Source organism: Rissa tridactyla, chromosome 2, assembly GCF_028500815.1.
Source record: "Rissa tridactyla isolate bRisTri1 chromosome 2, bRisTri1.patW.cur.20221130, whole genome shotgun sequence".
Classification (NCBI taxonomy): Eukaryota; Metazoa; Chordata; class Aves; order Charadriiformes; family Laridae; genus Rissa; species Rissa tridactyla.
Genome location: NC_071467.1, coordinates 120,834,283 through 120,854,879, shown reverse-complemented (window position 1 = coordinate 120,854,879; position 20,597 = coordinate 120,834,283). Strand labels below are relative to the sequence as shown.

At 40.5% G+C, this 20,597-nt stretch overlaps 1 protein-coding gene across 1 annotated transcript in view; it reads right to left on the bottom strand.

Annotated features, from left to right (window-relative positions):
- The window catches only part of CPNE4 (copine 4), a 190,627-nt gene that overhangs the window by 15,392 nt on the left and 154,638 nt on the right, over positions 1-20,597 (bottom strand). The window contains exon 11 of the mRNA XM_054191382.1: positions 7,031-7,085. Within this exon, the coding sequence (XP_054047357.1) occupies positions 7,031-7,085 (55 nt within the window). The remainder of the gene's footprint in view (positions 1-7,030; positions 7,086-20,597) is intronic.

Below are 20,597 nucleotides of genomic sequence, written 5' to 3'. Positions count from 1 at the left end.
AAGTGTCACAATTCTTTTCCAGAGCTATGAATACAGTATTTTAACCTCACATGCAAGCATGGGCTGGATGCTTTTGTTGCTATACCTCTTTCAGGATCACACTATACAAACAATTTATCTGGTTCAGAGCTATGGCACCCAGCCTATTATTTAAGAAAGACGTAGACAACAGTTCAGGCCAATAAGGAAAGGCCAAGTCTAGTAAGTGTGCACAATGATCCAAAAAATAATACTGTCTGAGCAATGGCTGCTGTTCTCTCAAAGCAGGTGTCTCTTACACGTTGTCATCCTGATTCACCAAGAACAGCGTTAAAATTTATCCTGAAGGCAGGACAGGAAACACAATGAATGCAGAAGTATTGGGTTGTTTCCTAAGCTCTCTGAACAACATATCACAATTTAAACTAGCTTACAGTACAATGTGAAGGAGAGAAGTTCTTTGAGCAGCTCAGTGATGGTTCACAAACAGGAAATCATCACTCGAGGCAAAGCCAACAGCAGATATTTTTAAAGCAGAGTTTCTCCAAATGCTCAGAACTCATTCTCCACTCAGGTGAGTAAAGCCAGCTGTGCTTCAGCCTGCCTCTGTGCTGTCTCCCTTGTGGTGGCAGAACCATGGGTGTGCCACAGACCCTGGATTAAGTTTCGAATATGTAGCTGACCCTCTGCTCAGCCCTCCTCCTCTCTCTTAACATCAGTCCATAAAGTCAATCCATAAAGGGAAAGGAGAGAGAAATTCTGGACTGCAGAGGTGATTACACATGATCAGTGTGGCACTACCTGATGCCACTCAAAGCCTCTAACTGAGGACATTTCCTTGCACTTGGCTATGTATTAATCTTTTCCCTCTGCAGGACTCCAGATAAATTATTTAGCAGATACCATCACGGATGCGGGATTATTAAAACACAGCTGTCTAGGAATTTCCTGCACCAGGAACGTGTTATTTCTCAGGTAATTTCTTCAAGGTTTTTAACAAGCAAAATAAGCAGCTCTACCATACATCGCAATGTAGATTACAGCAACAGCATTTTTGAGGATACATCAACTAAATAAATGGTCTAAAATATTTTTGCTGAGGCAGATTATAGTAAAATATTTTTCCCCACTGCACAGTGCCTCCATTGCTTGTACATACACAGTGACGAGCACCTGCATACAGAAAGGCAGTTGTCCATCAGTGTGATGGCACCCAGGAGACTATTGCAGAAATCATAACCATACTTCCATATGCTTATGACCAGCTTAGTGGAAAAGTCACCTGGATAGCAGGTAACTTATTTCCCTTAAGTTGGGATGTAATGAAATTTACCCTCATATCATGGCCCTTGCTAAATAGGTTTCTAATTAAGGCTGAAAGGAAAGGATAATTTACTAATTCATGAGAATTTTTGAGATTTCTTTAGAAAAAAATAAAGTCTTGTGGACTCACATAGAAACCTCAAAACACAAACAAAACCCCTACCTTGGAATCTGACAAAAAATAAATCCCACAAAATCATAAGGAAAATGCTGGAAAGCTTTTAGACTACGCAAAAGCATTTTATTTAAGTTGCATCAAAACATGTTATTCTATTTTGGCCTCCACATTTTTTCAAACCCCTTTTACTCTAATTGAACTTCAATTTTTTTAAATAAAAAGCGGCTTTGACTCAGAAACCATGTTTTTCATTCATTTTACAAACATTGAATATGGATGCCTCAATTCTGAAAATCAGTAACCTTTTTTTTCGCCCTCTCTAGATTGTTGAACTCATTTAAATTAACCTCCCTGTCCCAAATAGCTCAGGTTTCCAGAAACCTCTATGGTGATGGTACTGGAACTACTTGACAAACAATCTGACAAATTCAGCCATGTTTAGGAACGCTTTATTACTAATTTAAATGAAGATTGTCAAAAATCCACGAACAATAGATGCATACAAGCGTAAATGCTGCAATGCACAATGTTGAGCACTTATCTGTGAATAAATTGAACACTATTAAGCCACTGCCAGTCTGAAAATTAAATACGGAATGCCTGCATATTTTGCAAAAGCTTAAGACTAAAAAATTTAAAAAAACATCGCTCAAAAGCTATTATTTTCAGAATGCTCATTAATCAAATAGTTTGGGAGCTGGACAGCTTGTGTCTCTGGCTAAGACCGCATTGTAGACATTTCTGCTTGGCAAAGCTTGGCCATTTATTTTCCTTTGTACTTGATTTTTGAGCATGCTGCCCAGTTTCCATGTCTAAATCCAGGTTGTGTGGATAAGGTAACAAATTCTGTTTTTTCCCTTGGGCTGTTACACATCCTTGTGTTGGTACCTTTTTGTCAGGTTTGCACATATTTTTGATTTCAAGTTCCTGCAAAGTGCAGGAATCACAAAGACCACGGCACTCCAAGTCCCTTATCTGTCCAGCAAACCAGACAGTGCAGGTTAGGGTCGTAAAGACTGCAGTTACAGTGAGGTTCTCTCCAGCAACTCTTCCCAGCATTAGCAGTGAATGAAGCTTTCATTAAAAATGCAGAATTAACCAGGACTGTCTTAAAAGAAACCGCAAGTTGTCTCAAACCTATTTAGGTGTCAGCCTGCAATTCTGCTTTAGGAAAGAACACTTCATTATTGACAGTACACCTGTCACAGGGCTGACACAATTCTAACTTTCTTTTCATTTTAACAGTAAGTTTTGTGCTGCTCTGTGGTTCTTCAGCTCCTTTGAGTTCTTCCTGCTAAGAAATTAGCGTGTGTTGTTCAACTTTCTTTCCTCCTCTTCACCGTGACCTTTTGCAGCAGTGTCTGAGTCCATATTATCTGACACCTCTTCACTTTACATCAGAGTTTTCAGATGCTTCTCGTTACAAAAAAAAAAGTGATGGGTTGGAGACGCTGTTGTGGAATAACCAGCAATGTTCTGCAAGTTTCATGTGTCAGAAACTCAAGTGGGGAATACTGCTCTCAGAGGTTTACTTAGATCAAGGAGCAGGGTGAGGTATTCGTCAGGGTATGGGGGGAAAAAGGTCATATTGCTGAATATTGGATGAAAGATCTCTAGACTGATGAGGAATGTTATATATGGCATGTCTTGCTTCCTTCACTCCCACAGATTCCTTATGCCACTAAGAAACTGCTGTTTTTCTGCTAACAGCTGAAGTGTTTCATTTGGAGCTGAAATGAGGGAAAATAAAGTCAGCATAACATAGCGGTGTGCTGTTGAAATGGAAATTCTGTAGAAAGCATATATAAAAACATGTTTTTAAAGGGTTCACCCTCAAGAGATTCATGAAGAGCCTACAGAGGTGGATACTGCCATTGTTCTGAAGTGCTAATGTAAATTGGGGGGTGTATTTTTCCATGGGGAATAATAGTTGGCATAGCAAACATTGCTTTTCTTGTAGAATGCAGAAGGATGTGAGGAAACTGGAATCTCACTAAACAGAGAGGTGGATACTGCCCTCCAATACCCATCCCCGGCTACTGTCAGGAGCGCAAGTCAATGTGAAACCAAGGCACTGGTTTGATGTAACACCACAAATGGACACCTTCCTCTCGTGGTCTAGTGCACAAAGGAAACCTTGGCAAAAAGATTTAAAGCTTCTGGCCAGCCTGAAAGCAGCAGCCTCCAGCTGGTCCTAAATAGCAATGGATACTTGTTACCATTGATTCATGCTGAATATTGAGTTACAGGCCTCATTTTTGTACAGGCTGTGACCAAGCATGACGTAAATTAGACCTGAATCCACTGGATCCACTTACTTTGCCTACTGTTTTTATCAAACTGCTTACCTGCCGCCTTCCCTCACTATGTTATTGCCATTCATATGGTGGTCAGCTTTCATTTAGACTTTTAAGGACGCTATATTATTTTAGCTGTGTGGAGGCTCTCATGATTACTTAGAAACCCTTGGCAGTGGGAGTAATTTCTTCCAGAGCTCTAGCAAATTGTTGTCTACTGGAAGAAATAAAAGGGCAGCTGCTGGTGTGCAGAGACCAACGTGCTACGAGCAGGTTAGACCATCTTATTAGGACTGCAGACTTGAAAGCAGGCACTCTAAATTAAAATGAAAAGCTGTTTTATCCATGTGATGGGGCCAGAACTTAGAAGTTCTTGTAACGATTCAACCTAAATTTGAAGATGTGAATTATGACAGGTATGACACCGCTATTCTTTAATAAAACAAAAGATATGTATGACTTGTAATACCTTTGACTGAAAGCATCAAAAGAACATTTGAATAGCATGAGATCTGCAGTGGCATCTATAGTGTTACCATATTTTTGCAGCAGAAGATAAGAACTTAGGGGAGACAAGTTGGGAGGACTTTTGTCTACAGTCTTTTATATCAGTTTTTTTACTGTTTCCTATGCATCTTGGCTACGTTCCACATGAAACAGTAATCATTGTTGGCTTTAAATTAACTTTATGATACCAGTGTAGACTAAATTACTGAAGTACTTTCAGATTTATTGGCCTTGACTTATTAATGCATCATGATGAGGCTGACTCTTCACTCTCTTAAATGGTGTACCTTTCAATTTAGAAGTGCAGCCAAAGCCAACCAGGGACTTTAAAATGTTGATATGGGTTATTTTAAGAAGGCAGATACTTGTATGGACTGTGTAGAGTATCACAGGGAGGGACTGAACAATAGCACAGATGACAGTTAATTCCTAATCCAGTTCCAGTTGGATGTGCCCATGATAGACACCAAGCTAATTATTTGTCCCCATCTGTTGCACAGAAGGACTACTCCCCCTGCAACGTTGTTCTTCTCTTCTTCAAAGTTTTATTACATTGGTAAACTGATATGTAATTTTGTCTTTGTCATTTTCTGTCACAATTTTCCATAGTGGAGACTAAAGATGTTTTTCTGGCCCTCACTTGTGTCTGTTTATTTTGGGACTTGTTTTGTTTACTCACATATTTGTAATCCACAAGCAAGTACCCCTGTCTTCTTAAGTATACCCTTACTTTTCCTGAACTTCTCAAAATCTGAAGGTCTGATTCATCCATTTTCTTGCTTTGAGGTTAGTAACATATGGACTCTTCAAGGCAGCTCGTGCTATTGAGCAAGACCCTTTATCCGTGCATGGGCTACTAAGTTCAATGCAAGTCGCTGACTTTCTTAAGAGCACTTGTCAGGAAATTATCCAAACGCCAGTTCTGCCAAAGCAGAAGATCAATTGGTGTTGGTGATTATAGGAATACCTGGTTTCCTAGTCCCCCTGAAATCACTTTCTGGCAAGATGTGTTTTTCAGCTGACACCTGAGATGTGCTCTCACAATCAGGTAAAGAGGCTGTTTGTTGCTTGGAACTAACAAAACTGGTATGTTGCCAATATGCTTGTGTGACCTGAGACATCAATGCCACCAGATGATTATTTTGGCTGAGAAAGAAGCAGTCCTGTGCCGTGAATTTTGCTCTACTGCCATCACCAGCAAACCAGTGAAAATATTTCAGCCGGCATAGTAATATCTTCCGTCCAGCAGTCCTTAGATAAGTATGGCTCTCTGCAGCTGAAGGAATTGCAAGTTTTCCCCCATGCAGTGATGGTCACCTTCGAAATGATGGAACAACCAGCCCTTGTCACACCACCAGGTTGGTACCTTTGTTTAGGACAATCACAATAGTACATGGCATTGTCAATGATGGCTAGTAATGGGCTTGAAAGAGCAGTCTGGTTGTGGTGCATAGTCCAGCTCATCCAGTCAACACTGCTATACAGCCATGGGTAAAGACACACATATTGGTGGCAAAGGGATGGACATTTGAGGAGTACCTACTGTGTCTCACTAACATGTTTGGTGGTAGAGGCTGCTCAGTATGTTAATTCTCCAAAACACTCCTCCTGATATAGCAGAGATGGTTGTCAGCTGCTGCAGTTGGAACAGATACACAACACACAGATGTTCTGTGTGCATTTACCACATTAAAATCCGTATCAAAGTTCTGGAAGCTGTGTCTGATTTTGGAAAAGCATTAACACTAGTGTTACTGTTCAAGAACAAAGCACTGCAAAAGACCTTGCCAGGCACAGTCCACTTTTTCATAACAGGGCTTTTTAGTTTAGAACGCAAAGTTGTTAAGACTTACCTCAGAGACCCGTTTGCAAGACATGTATCAAATTTGCTGTTCAACACTATTGTTATTCTTATGCAGGTATCAAACCTACAAGCCGTGAAGAACACACTGGTAGCTTTTTTTTTCATCTGCTGATTCATGCTTTACAATGCTGAGTTGACACATGATCCCTCTCTGCACAGAACTATTCTCACCTGGCCAGCGTTCACCTCCCTACTGCAGCCACAGCTGAGAGACACAACGCAGAGCAGGCGACATGGGGATACTGGATGAAGCTTGCATGATCAGAAGTCCAATGTTGTTCTTTCCCAGATAGTATCTGAGTTGCAGAATCCTCAACTAGTTTTTGCCCACACAACCTCTGCATGTGCAACACAGGATTTGAACTTTTGCCTGTTTCTTCTTAAGCTTTTCTCTGTTGGATGCTCCTTCTTTTACTCCACTGTCACTCCAGCCCTACCAGACTTCTCTCTAGCATGGATACGTGCTGCTATATTTCTCTTCCTGGTATTGAAGATGTCCACCGTGACACAGAAATTTGCCACAGAGCGAAACTCTTCTAAGGTTTTTATTTTCAGGAAGATGTTCAATCCCTTCATAATAAAGCATAGACACTAGGTCACTCGCTGAACCACATCTTCCAAAATGGGTTCTGTCAAACCAGAACTTGCAAAGCTTCAAAATATGCTTGGCAAGTGTTGTTCAAAAAATCAGTTCTCTTACTGGACTAGCATCCATTAACAAAGCTTTGCCAACACCTTGAAATATTTTGGGTGTAACACAACTGTTTTAAGTCTAACCCTGATTTCTGGTTTCAGTGAAGTATCACTGGGTGAGAAAGCCAGATGAAAGAAAACAAGCAGTAAGAGCTGCTACCCCTAGTCCCTGCCCCGCATTGAACCATTTCTCTCTTATTTTGTGCCTCATGAAACAAGGAAACTAGAAAATGTTATTTATACACCTACTTTGTATTCTGGGGGTATCCTTGCTCCAAATCCAAAGGCTGGGAACATTTTGTCACTGGAAAAAAAAAAAAAAAAAAAAAAAAGGAGTTCCCACAGAGAAATGCATTTTGTTACAATAAACATTTAAACATTTATTCTGTAAGCATTCATCAAAAAATGCAAAGCAGCACAACAGTCCAGAAATGGCTTTTAGGTTGAGTGTTACATGGCAGACTGGAAGGGTTTCAGATTAGAGATGGAGGGGTGTGTGCTGACCAGATGGGGGAGTGACATGGGAGATTTTTCAGGTGAACCCCTAGTATTTTTGCAAAGTTAAAATCATTTGGAGAATACCGAGGAATCAAGATGTCTTGTACTTCTCCCACAAATGCAATTACAGGCCTGTATTACCCACTCTTTTGCACCACCTGGCTGCAGCATGAGGGTGAGTTGCCTTAACAGCCTGTAACAACGTTTGTGTCGTATAAATACAGATGTGCTCCCCCAGCTCAAAAATGGGTGTAGTGAAGAGATGACTCTATAATTAAAAGTGTTTACAAATTCCTAAAATATGCAAAAGGGGCAGTTTCACACCCCCAAACCTGCAGGTTCTGTAAAGCTTTCCACCTGCATCTTTGGTAGTTCCACTAAAACATGAGGTTATTTTAATTTGGCATAGGTTGACTGATAGCCTAGCAAATGCTGTGGCATGGTCAGTTTGCTTTCAGACACTTTAGTGAGGTTGTTCTACCCCAGTTAGATCTGTAGAGACAAAAATTCCTGATTCAGAGGACCTGGAAACCTCAAGGCTGTTAATACCCTTTCAGAAACGCAGTAATGTCTCACACAGCCCACATGCTGTCAAGCTGCCTCTTCCCAGATGGCAAAGTGGAAAACAACAAGCTGTAAGGAATGTCTCGTCCCTGAGTCAGCAAAGCACTTGATCACACACTTGAGGTTAGCAATTCACCCAAACATATGCTTAACTCAGAACACATCCTGAAGCCCCGCTGAAGTCACTGAACTGTACTCCAGCGCTCTGATGAATCAAACCCCTCATAGGATTGTCCATTCTGCTTTCAGGGCCCTTGGAAAAGTTGAGTTCTTACTATCATTGTTGGCACTTCCAAAATTTCACAAAATTCAGACAATTTTCTTTGTGTAGTTCAAGACATTGCCACTCCAAGTATCAAGTGAATAATTTGCTGCCCAGAGATACTCAAGAAAGAAAATGGCACCTATTAAAGCTGCTGGGCTATTCTGCCTGGCATAGGCTGTGAAAGGCACCATGGTATTTCTGATACAAGCTAACAAAAAATGGAAGGGTTTAAAAGAAAGCAGAAATAAGTCGTCGTCATCCCCCCGCCCCGAAGTTAGAGCTGCCACCATGAGATAGAGAAATATTTGCCAGCTCATTGGGAAATGGTGATGACTGTCATCTGATGGCTTAGCTCTCATAATGGTTGTTCTGCTACGAAACGTAGTTGCCGCATAAATCTTGGGAGCACAGTTCTGTGTACCATATGTTACACTGTGTGACAATGGATCTTGGAAAGGAAGACTAACGTCATTTGCATGGTAATGAAACATTTTTTCCAAGAGATGTCAGAAACGAAGTAGCTGCTGACATTTGATGCTAACCACCTGCTGATAGCCTTCTCTTTGATTAAACACTCCTGGAAGCGGGGAAGCCCTTATAAATAGATGCAGAGAATTCAGGCGCACACTTGGAGGGCAAGAAATAAGAAGCTATTAGAAAAGAATCTGAGGGGAGAAAAAAAATCTTGTTTTACATCAATGATTAAGCATGGTTGGATTAGGAAATCAAACCCTGTGGAGCTGCAAGTTAATTGATTTTGGGCAAGAGCAAACAAAAACTAAAAAGAATTTTACTTAGGTAGAACGTAAGTGTCTACGTTCAATAAAGCAATCCAAAAATCTGATGTTGGCAGCAATTACCCAACCTGGGAGATGCCTAAACCCATACAGTGCCTGCATTTGTACTGCAACGTTTCTCGAGTGTAAACAAGAGTAGGCACTCTCGTATCTGCAGCTCCATCTTCTGCTCTGCAGCAATTCAGAGACAGCACTAAGCGATACCTCCAGCCGCCTGGATTCTCCTTCTGGTGGTGAGACTCCCACATTCCCAGTCACAGAGTGGCACAGCCCTCACTGTTACTATGCACTCAGAATACCTTACCACCACAGTCAGGACACCTGCCTTTATGTCTGAATCTCCCTTTTGAGCAAACGCTAGTTATTGCTACCATTGCCTAGTGGAAGAGTAAAGCTTGATCATGTACACCCTCAAGATGGGGTTCTATGTGGCTGCTTTTTAGAGGGAAATGCGTGAACACTAGAGAGGAGGGGTATCTTGGGGTCCACTCCTGTGCTTAATACTTTCTCTTGCCTCACTCAGAATTCCTCAGGAAGCTCCTTATTTTCTAGAATTTAGGTACATACCTCTAGAATTCAGGTACATACAAGCTGCTGGGACCAAGGAATTAACTTTCATGTGGTCTCAGAGCTTGATTTTTAAGGTAAGAAGGGAACCTTTAGATTATCCCTTGCATAAAAAAGATGATCATGTTATTTCCTGACCACACTTCAAAATTTGTGGCTGACAGCTTTCAACATAAAGTAAAATTTTAATGTAAGCAATACTTCTCCTCCTGTCACACAAAACAAGGTGTTTACCTAATATAAAGGTCTCGCTCTTTAGTAAGTATGGAGTTTAATGGCTTAGTGATATTCTACAAAGTAACCCTTTCTAGTCCTCCCATCCATCCCTCACTTTGTCATATGAGAAAAAAGCCCAGCAGCTGAGCCTGCTGCCCTCATTCTGCTTATCCTGCACTACTGAGACACAGCAGGGAAAAACTGACCCAGAAGGGCAGCCAAGGATTCTCTCGCTTCCAGGACAAGCCCTTATGGTATAGAGGCGTGACAGAGCTGCTCTACCAGACCCAGGGCTATGACGGCAGCTTGCAGCAGAAAGCAGAGCAGCTTCTCAGCTTCTGGAAGCTATGTCAAGGGTTAGGCCATCCAGGGACTGAATCTACAGTCAGAAAATGAAAACAAGGTTTCCTCCTGCCTCAAGGGTGAATTGCATGCATCAGAGACTCCAGCCTTGTTTCCTAACCTGGCATTTCAGTAGGAAAGGGATCTGCTCTAATGACTTTTCTCCCTTTGTAATTTAAACTCACACACACACACAAAAAAGTGAGAACCAGTTTTCTTTTCCTTTGTGTTGCTTGCTCGCGTATTTGGGCTTCATTTATACCAGCAAATAGGCCTGGACCCTGGCTGAAGCACTGGGACGTGACTAGAGATGCGGTCTGTTCGCACCCTCCCTGGCATAGTGCTGGCCCTTGCCAACCAGCAGCCCCCAGAGACATCCAGGGACAGTGCTGGGGACAGCTGTGCTTGAGACTGCTCCCAAATGGCAGTTTGGGTATCACCAGGTTGTGCTGGGAGGAGGAAAGCTGAGATACAAGGACATGGGCAGTGTCATGTCCTTGGCCTCAGGCCACATCAGGATCTTTGACTTGTTTTGTTTAAACCTAGCCAGAGAGTCCTTGGCACCGGCAAGGAAACTGCCTGCACTGTCCTGCTGGAGACAGATTGCTAAAGGGACAGGAGAGAAACACAGAAGTGGAAAAACAAGCTAGTTCTATAAAACCTGAATTTTACAAAATCAAGTAAGAAAAAGAGGATCGTGGCTTGGTAGAAGCTTTACAAAATTACTCTGTCATGTCTACTTCACATTTTATAGTGTTCTTTGGTCTTCATAAGTTCCCTTGAAAATTAAAACTTGGTACAAGATCAAAATAAGATCAAAAAAGCAAAAGCATCAGACTTTGACTTTTATACCTGGTTATATAAGGGCCATGAGTGGTCATGCAAGCATAGATGTATATGCTGTTTCTGGTACTTTTTCCAGTCAAACAGGCATACATTACTGAAAGATAGCCAAGACTGAGCAGATCTAGGTTATACCCTAAAGGTAAAATCAGGGAGAGGGTTCAGGTTCAGTGTTCATATTGGCAAATGTAAATTAACGCACACAGAAAGGAATTGTCAGGACTCCAAGACTGCAGTCTTCTAAACAGGTATACAACCAGTTAGAGAAAGGTCCCTCAGCTACAACATAATACACATCAGAAAATAAATTCTCAAAATATCCCATATTATCCTTTTGGAACATTGCTCAGTTTTAGTCACCCATCCTTCAAGCTATCTAGTGGAAACAGAGGAAGCGCAATGACAAATCAATACGTTAATAGGGGCGGAAAGGAGAGAGCTTTCAGTGAGCTGTACTGCACAGGCAGGAGAAGAGATGAATAGAGGAAATAGTAAGTTTTTGTAAATTAGTAAGTGATACAGTTGATACCTTTTTCTGTTTCACTAGAAAGCCCAGTGTTACTGGAAGTTAAGAAATATGTTTAATATAAAGATAAGGAGACAAAATAAAGAACATTTTAAAATCTTGTCTCATTAGCCACTGGTGCCCTCTGACATGTAGTATCATTGAAACCTGGAGTTCATCTTTATTCTGAGAAGGATTTGCTATTCCGAGGAGGAGAATTCAGATAAAACTCTTCCACTGGGTGAACATAATTACTCAGAGATTAGAAAGTCTTTTGCAACTTCCTCTGAAGCTGCTGGCATAGACAATGCTGGAGACAGAGCTAGATATTCACCAGCATGGCAACACCTGTATTTGGAAAGGAAAACACGAGCTGCCAGGACTATGTTATCTGAGAATTAGTTGCTTTTTAATATCTAACTTGGGAATCTAAGTTCATAATTGTATGGAGTAAATAAATGTAGGGAAGGAAAAGGCCTAATTCATTCTATACGCCATTTATTCATTCTCAAAGATGAACTTCTAGATAGCTGCTTACACAGGTTGTTTGGGACTCCTTTTACCGGTGCTCATGAAAGCCCTTTGGTTTGTAGCTATAGATGTGCTTACCTTTAAGCTCCTAACGTCAATGCAGCAATTAGTATGGATGCTACTGAACTGACCTTGGAGAGCCCCAGCATGAAAACCTGCTCCCTTTATGCTGGAACAACATAGTAGCACTAATGATGCAGTGAATGCAGGGAAAAGAAGGAAACATGGGGTGGGGGGCCAGGGGGGAAAGAAACTCTGAAGACCCATTTTTGGTTTCAAATGACCAAGTATCTTAAATTTACAGCTCTTTGAGATTCTTGCAAGGAATATACCTGACTAGAATCCCCTACAAGCTGTCACTTGCAATTTTGGGTTTGGGTCGAATCAGAGTTATTTTTAAAGTACTATGCTGGATGTAGCACAATCAATTACTGTGCCTTTCATTTTCAATTCCAATCTTAAAAGAATAAACTGTGAATCTGCTCTACATACTTTTCCCAAGATAAAATCAGATATTTTTCCTTTGTTAGAAGTCAGTTTCAAATTGGAAAAATAAAATGGGAGTGTCTGTTACACATGTAATTGAAAAATGGGGAGGGGGGGGGAGAAGGAAGGGAAGGGGGCAAGGGGAGAGGAAGAGGGAAAAGAGAGAGGGAAAAGGGGAAAGGAAAAGAAAAAGGAGAAAACAACAAATGCCACAAACAAAATAAAGTAATCTCTAAACTCAATTAAAATTGTAATCTTTCATGTTCAGGGAGTCAACTGGAAGAATATGAGCTGAATTAAGTGTTTCTTTTCTAAAGCATATGAATGAATCATGTTCCTGAGTGTATTATTTAGTACTTATCTGAGAAAGGCTTAATGCCAGTAAATTCTGAATCATAACAGCTTACAGGAATTAGCAGCAGTTCCAAAGAAAATACAGAAATCATTTGAAATATTTAAACATTTTCAGTTCCTGCTTTGCAAGCAGAGCTAGGTAAATAAAGGACATGATCTGTATGATCGAATAGGGCTAAATAAAACCATTGAAGTGGAAGGGACCAAAGCCCATTCACTTCACCCTTCGCAGTCTTGCACAGCCACCTGCGCTCCTCCAGGATGGGCCGGGCTGTGGTCCAGTTCTCGGCCTGCCCCAGCCAGAGTCAGAAAGACCGCAAGAGTTCAGCAGCAGCAGTGTTTTCTCCCCCGAATCTGTATTCTTCTCTGGGGGACCGCTCTGCTGTCATATTCACTGTGCAGTTGTGCCTGGTTCGATACAACCACATCTCTGGTTTTGGCCAGGTTACTGCGTGTTTAATCAAATCCGCACTGTACCTAACAAGGCTTGGCATCTAGTCCATAATGCACAGTGATTTTTAACGGACCAGCAGGAATAAACTGATTATCGTACTTCTTGGTTACAAAAGAGAGCTGGGAGCATGCAAATCAATGGTAAATCACTGCAACAGCTACATTGTTTGGTCTCTCGCAGATGGAGATGCTACACAATCATGTGCAAAAACCTGACATTAAAATTCGTTTGCTATCTTTAATTACAGCTCTTAGTCACCTTAGGGGAGCTGGAATCTGCTGAATACTGAGAAATAGATACTGTCGTGTAATTGGGTTTCAAGAATATGAGGGAATGCCTGTCTTACCTGCGAGGGTAATAATTAATGAAGCAGGGGAATACAAATTCCCCGAAGCTAACCACCGAAAGGCATCAACTCACGAAATAACTAACAAAGCTGAATCCAGGTACAATGGATTTAAACTTCCCCTTGTTAACATTAAAAGAATTGCAAAAGAAGCTCTGCAGGGTAAAAATATCAAGTGAACTCATAAATCCCTAGACGCAAAAGGTAAATACCCACAGAAAAAAAAAAGGCATCAGAGCTTGGGGAAGGAGTAGGTTAAGCAAAATGAAATGGCAGTGAGATATGTCACTTGCTAGAAGGATAGCCTAATAAAATGGCATACTCAGGAAGGTGAGACAAAATGTCAAGCTTCCCTGAAAGATGACAAATAAATTGCAATGACCTGATTTATACCTACGTGAACGACCCAATTCAGTAAAATGTACCTTGAAAAAGAAATGGCACTTTGTAACTGGGAATAAACTAGGGAAGGGGATGCTGCAAGAGGCTACGGCAAGTTATATGTCACTTCTTAAGTATAGGCAGTTTCTAGGCAGTCCTATGTCTTTTAAGGGGTTGCATATATGTGCTTGTACCTTCCAAAACCTGAACTCTATGGTGAATTGGCATGTCTGTGGGATCATATATGGAAAACTGCACTATCCCTGAAAAGGTCACTCTCACACACACTGTAAGCTCAGATGTTTAAAACTTGACATGACTTGAAGATGGCTTGACATGACTTGAAGCCTGCAGGTAGCAGGCTGAATTCCATCACGTAACACGCAGATCATGAAGATCCCCAAACCGAACAGTGGTGGGGCCCAGCCTTCTTCAAACACGAGTGGCACTTTCAAGTTTTGGGGTTCACTGCACTAAGCAACCACAAGAACAAAAGCTTTGCTATGTATGCACATAATTTTGTCCTTTTTTTACACATTACAGTGGAAAGGGTTGGTCAGAGACCCTCCTCTGCAACAATTTTCTGTCAGAAAATATCTATCTATAAGGGGTGTGCTGGGAAGAGGGGAATACAGGACCGTGTTGGCATATGCATGCAGGGAGGTGCTGGGAGAGGAATTTCTCATAAAATGCTCTCAAGATACAAATGAGCTTTCTAGGATGAGCAGGATAAAACTGTTATAGAGATTATATTGTGATTTAATGTGACCAAATGAGCTGTTGATGTAATTTTACCAAAATCAAAATGACGTTAAGTCAAAACGAAGAACACTATCAAAACAAGTTAGAGCAAAATTGTAAGTGAAATATACTGATGACTAAACATTCAGCTAGGCACCACTGAATATGCAGGAGGAAATGGGCTACTACCCTCCGTTCATCTGCTGATTTGGAGTCTGTGATCAAGGTTAATTTCACAATACTTTGGAGGGGATCGTAAGATAGTAAGTGGAACCTAATTCACAAGAATTACCTAGCTTTAACTGACAGCAATTTGACCCACAAACATCCTGTTAAGGTCGACTCAGGTAAAAGGTGTCCACCTTCTGTAAAGGAGGAGACTTGCATGAGAAGATTTAGAACATGGTGTTCATTTATGGACCGACAGGTTTCCAAATGGGAATAACTTGCTTCTCAGCTATATGCTAATATAATGGAGTGGATGACTAGAATAGTTATAACCTTAACAATGCAAGGAGGAAATTCACACTTCTGAAACTGTGGAAGTGGTTGCATTGACTAAAGATGTACCAGATCAGTATCAGATGGCATCAGTGAAATGGCAGGATAAATTGCCATCTCCTTTATTTATGCTTATTTGTTTATTAATACTTATTTATTTACATAGATGTCTGGTCTCTACAGCAGTAGGTGATATGCAATTTCAAGTAAAGTTTGTAGGGTTTTATACTTCAAGTCATTCTCTTCAGAAAGAAATGCTGACAGAGAAATCCCAACGGTACCAGTCTGCACAGTCCCAGAGAAGTGTCAATTACTGCACAGAACAAAGCTCTTCCTCAGAGGAGATTTCAAGCTGAATTGAAAAATAGTAAAGACTGCATAGAAAAGGCCTGTAGAAGGTTCAGGCTGTGATGTATCTACCAGCCGACAGAATGCAGCAGAGGTCTCTGAAAAGCACGTGGAGGAAGCAGTTGTTCTGCTAAGAAACTTGGAAGGGACTGCTCTACTGACATAGGGACTGAGTTCCTGGAAGAAGAGGCAGCGTAAAAAGGGACACAAAGGTGAAAATTTGGTAAGGGAAAAGGCAGAGCTGTAAGAATTGATGGTATCTGCCCAGATAAAGCGCCTGCAGATATATACTTACATATATGCACACACACACAAATAAATACGTATGTATGTATGTACACATGCAAAAGAAACTGTTAGGAAGCCACCTTCCCAGTACAGCTGTTGTACTAAACTAACTCTCCTGTACTGATTCTTGGGACAAAGAGTGGTGACTGCTGTGTGGCAGCACTCTGCAAATACGGGTTCTGGAAAGGCAAATACTAAACATGTGTATGTATATATTATGTTATCGTGCCAGCCTAGGTCCTCAACAGTTAAATCCAAGGATTTTCAATCCAGTTTGGTGATTAAAAGTATTTGCTGTTCCTTTTTCCCAGTGCAGATCTAGTCCTGGGTTATCCAAACACTTCAGAATATGTTTACCCACACCTGAGCTTATTGATAAACATAAGCTACAAGTTTTTCTATACAGGTTACTGTTTTTCTATTTTTCTTCTGTTGCACATCTATGCAAATTTGGTCCTATTAAAGCACTAAATAAAAAGATTCATGTCTTTTCCCCCATGGTTTTTAAACTTGTTTAGATATGCAAATCAGCTTTTTTGCTTAACAGCCTCCAGAAAGGTTGTTTCTGTAATTAAAGTGATAAAGAGAAATGCTTAATAATTAAGCATATTTTTATTTATTGGCCTGCATGGGTAGATTAAATTTTAACATCTATAGCTCTACATAGGGATTTCATGAAATATTTAATGTCGCATATAGTGCCAGTTATTCTAGGCATGATTCTTTCACCCCAGTTTTAATGAACTACTATTATACTACTATTTCAACCAAAGCAAGTTACTGCTTTTTTCCTTGTGTCTGGAAAAGTGACCTCAAGGTATTTAGCTCAGATCCCTCCAGCCAAGGTAATTCTCTGAGTCTTCATCCACAAACCCAGACATAGCTTCAGGATAAATGACCTGTTAAGTAATTCTTGGGGATGAGGCTCTGATTAATAAAGCAGACTGCAAGGTGTAAATTCTGGGATCTCTTTTCGGCTTAAAGCCTCAATCCAAATCACATAATTTAAGTAACTGCTGATCTTTGTATTTATGACCAATCGCATTGATTTATATATGACTTCCGTAACATGTACTGCATTATTGTCCTCTTTCTCCTCCCTAACCGCCCTCTGCTGGGTACCTCAGGAAATGTGTTTCTGGGACAGATAGACCTTTCATCTGACTTGGTTTGACTGTTCTTAAGTTTTTTCCTTTCTTAGATCTACACTGAAAGGAATATGCTGGACTGGGAACCCCGGTCTTTTTACTTTCCCCTTTAATTTTTTCCCTTCTTAATTTTCAAGTGAACCTTATTGCATGAGGGAAGGAAGGTTTTATATATGGTTTTCAACCAGAGTGAACGCACCCTAAAATACTGAAGAAGAAATCATAAAGAGGAATTTTTGCTTCTGGTCAGCTACTGCTGCAATTCATTGATTGCAGAAGCTAATGTTGAAACTCAGACTGACTTCAGGACTTACTTATCTTTTGTGGAATGTGGCCCAGTTTTTAAATTTTCACTCTTAAGTATTCTACAGAGCTCTACACATAAATAATTTCTGGACCTTGCAGGAATAATGTACTCTTTGCTCATTAGTGGCCTTCGGGGAGGTTGCTAGACAAGTGCGTTTTACACAAGCAGTTTATTTGTTAGCATATGATCTCAGTGTAAATGCCAGTTTTAAGAAGCTACTTGAGTATTTAGAGTTAAGGAGGTTATTTGCTTAAATGAAAAAGGACATCAGTGTCAGGAAAAAGATAAAATTTATCTTCTGTGTGTTTCAAGGCCTCTTGTAAATAAAAAAAGTATCTGCATTATCTTTAAGAGTAAATAGAGATTTAAAATAATTAAGAACTACTTTTTGAAATAGATTTTGAATGAAAAGAAAGTGAAGACCAATTTTATGACAACATTTTACAAAACAGTGTCGTCAAACACATGGAATCATGAGTTGAGTGCGTAGATCAGAACAGGGATGGCCCATCAAGAATAAGAAGTTCCACAAATATCCAGTGCAACAAATGCTTAGAAGTATTTGACAACATACATCTACCCTTTGTCTTTTTCAAGGTATGAGTATTGATTTGACTACATAAAAAGATGATTCTCACACATGTTTGTGAGCACTTTTTATTAATCCAGCAAAAAACTCTGCATGTATGCACAAATATAAAACTATGTGTAAAAATAAATCATAAGGATCATCCAGGTATATGGGAGACACTGAACATTTGGCTGTGGGGAGAACAATTAACAATAAAGTTCAAATTCAGTAAAACTCATAACTCCATCTTAGTGCCATCTATATTTTGTGTAATACTTCAGTGTTTGCTTGAGTCAGACTGAATTCAATGGGATTAGATAATAAGCTCTAGTGTCCCGATGAATCAGAGTAGAGGTTTTAATGCAAAGATAAATATTTAATGTAATACAATGAGATTCTTAATAATCAGAAGAGAAAGGAAACCTCCTAACTGCAGAAATCAGATTTCAAACTGAGGAGAAGATTTGGAAGTCCTGCCGTGGGCTTCACTCACAATATCATCATCAAAACCTATAATAATATAAGATCATTTAGGAAGTATTTCAGCCTTTAACATTGTATGCCTGTAACAGCATTCATCCTTACAAACAAGCTATTTACAGTCCCATTCCAGCCCTTTTTCCTTTGCTAGAGACAGCAATCACTCCAGAATGAAAGAAGAGCTACACTCATGGCTAGTTGGTTGTGTTCCAGCATGGTAAAAAAATCATTAAGATCAAAGGACCAGCCATTTTAATAAACTGTGTGCACTGTTGTTATTGTGACTTATGGCTTTGCTCTGCAGAGAGGGAAGCTATAAAACAGCATAAAAGAGAAATAATTTTTTTTTTACTTCATGGGTAAGTGTTAACCACACAGACACCTGCCATCTATCCTTTGAAAATAACATTCTCTTGAAGGGGTCTCCACCAGGCTCCAAAACAAAAGGGTGGCCAAAACAATTGTTCGGAGTTGATGAAGGTTAGAAGTCCTACGCCAGCCATAGTGCATAGAGAGCTATGCATATTTTGCTAACTCATTGTTCAAAACACCTAGAGGGAATATATGCACATTTGGTAGTGATCAACTGATTTTTCAGGATCCCGGCTAGTTGTCAGAAACTGCTTGATTTGATTTCTGATCCAGAGAACTGAATACTGAAATTACTGAGGTAAAGAATAAATATCGAATGATACAGAAGCAGGTCCTTTTAATAACAAACACTTCAGTGCCCAATGATTTTTCATAATTTTCATCTGTTTCTCTATGCTACAAAAAGGTGGAGTAGCCTTGCTCAATTTCAAGGTAAAATTAGACCAGTGATATAATTCTTAATCCAAAAGAAAGCTTATGAAATGTTTAAATGTAAATATAGATTTCTCACTTATTGCTTCATGATGTCATCTTTAAACATTCATGAGCCACTTATCTTAAATTCTTCTCCATGAAGCTATCTGCTTATTTTACCAAATATTTACAACAATAAGTTTTTAATGTGTTTTCCCCTTTCCGCTATTTCTAACTACATTTTAAAGCCTAGTTCCTTAAAACTAACGAATGTTTCTCCTTCCTTTATGATCCATTGCTTCTGTTGCTTAGCCACTGATTATATCACATACAAACTTTATCTTCTCTCTTATGACAAATGTTGTTATAGCCTGAAACAATTCCACCATATAGATAAAGTATTAAGTCTTTTGTGCAGGTGAACAGCTCTTCCGTTTCCCATACCATTATCAGATTGGCTTATTCCTACAGGACTGCAGCATTTCTACAGCCAGGATAATAACCAAAGTCTATTTCTCATTCTCTGAATATCGCTGATGAAAGAATGAATCTTATTCTTTCACGCTTAACTACACAGAAGGGTGCTATTCATTTAACTGTTTCAGGAATCTCTGAAGCATACAGATAAATGGGCTTTTTGATGAGCAGGGATTATTCCACTGTATCAAGGGATGTGAGGCAGCACTTAATCTGGAGCATTAATTACTTAGGGATACATTATATTAGGCTGATATGTACAGAAACCTAAATTGTGAGATTTGGCTTGATTGACAGAACTAACTAGAGTATATAAAAGAGAACTCTGGATCATGGGTTTAGGAAGGGGAGGTCCTGCTTAACCAACCTGATCTCTTTCTATGACCATGTGGCCCGCCTTCTGGATGTGGGGAAGGCTGTGGACATTGTCTATCTGGACTTTGGTAAGGCCTTTGACACCGCACCCCACAGCATTCTCCTGGAGAAGCTGGCGAATCATGGCATAGACAAGTGTACTCTTCGCTGGGTTAAAACCTGGCTGGATGGCCGTGCCCAGAGAGTTGTGATTAATGGGGTGAAATCCTCTTGGCGGCCGGTCACCAGCGGTGTCCCTCAGGGCTCAGTTTTGGGGCCAGTTTTGTTTAATATCTTTATCAATGATCTGGATGAGGGCATTGAGTGCACCCTCAGTAAGTTTGCAGATGACACCAAACTAGGTGGGAGTGTTGATCTGCTTGAGGGTAGGAAGGCTCTACAGAGGGACCTGGACAGGCTGGATCGACGGGCCGAGGCCAACTGTACGAGGTTTAATAAGGCCAAGTGCCGGGTCCTGCATTTTGGTCACAACAACCCCGGGCAACGCCACAGGCTTGGGGAAGAGTGGCTGGAAAGCTGCCCGGCAGAAAAGGACCTGGGGGTGCTGGTGGACGGCCAGCTTAACATGAGCCAGCAGTGTGCCCAGGTGGCCAAGAAGGCCAACAGGATTCTGGCTTGTATCAGGAATAGCGTGGCCAGCAGGAG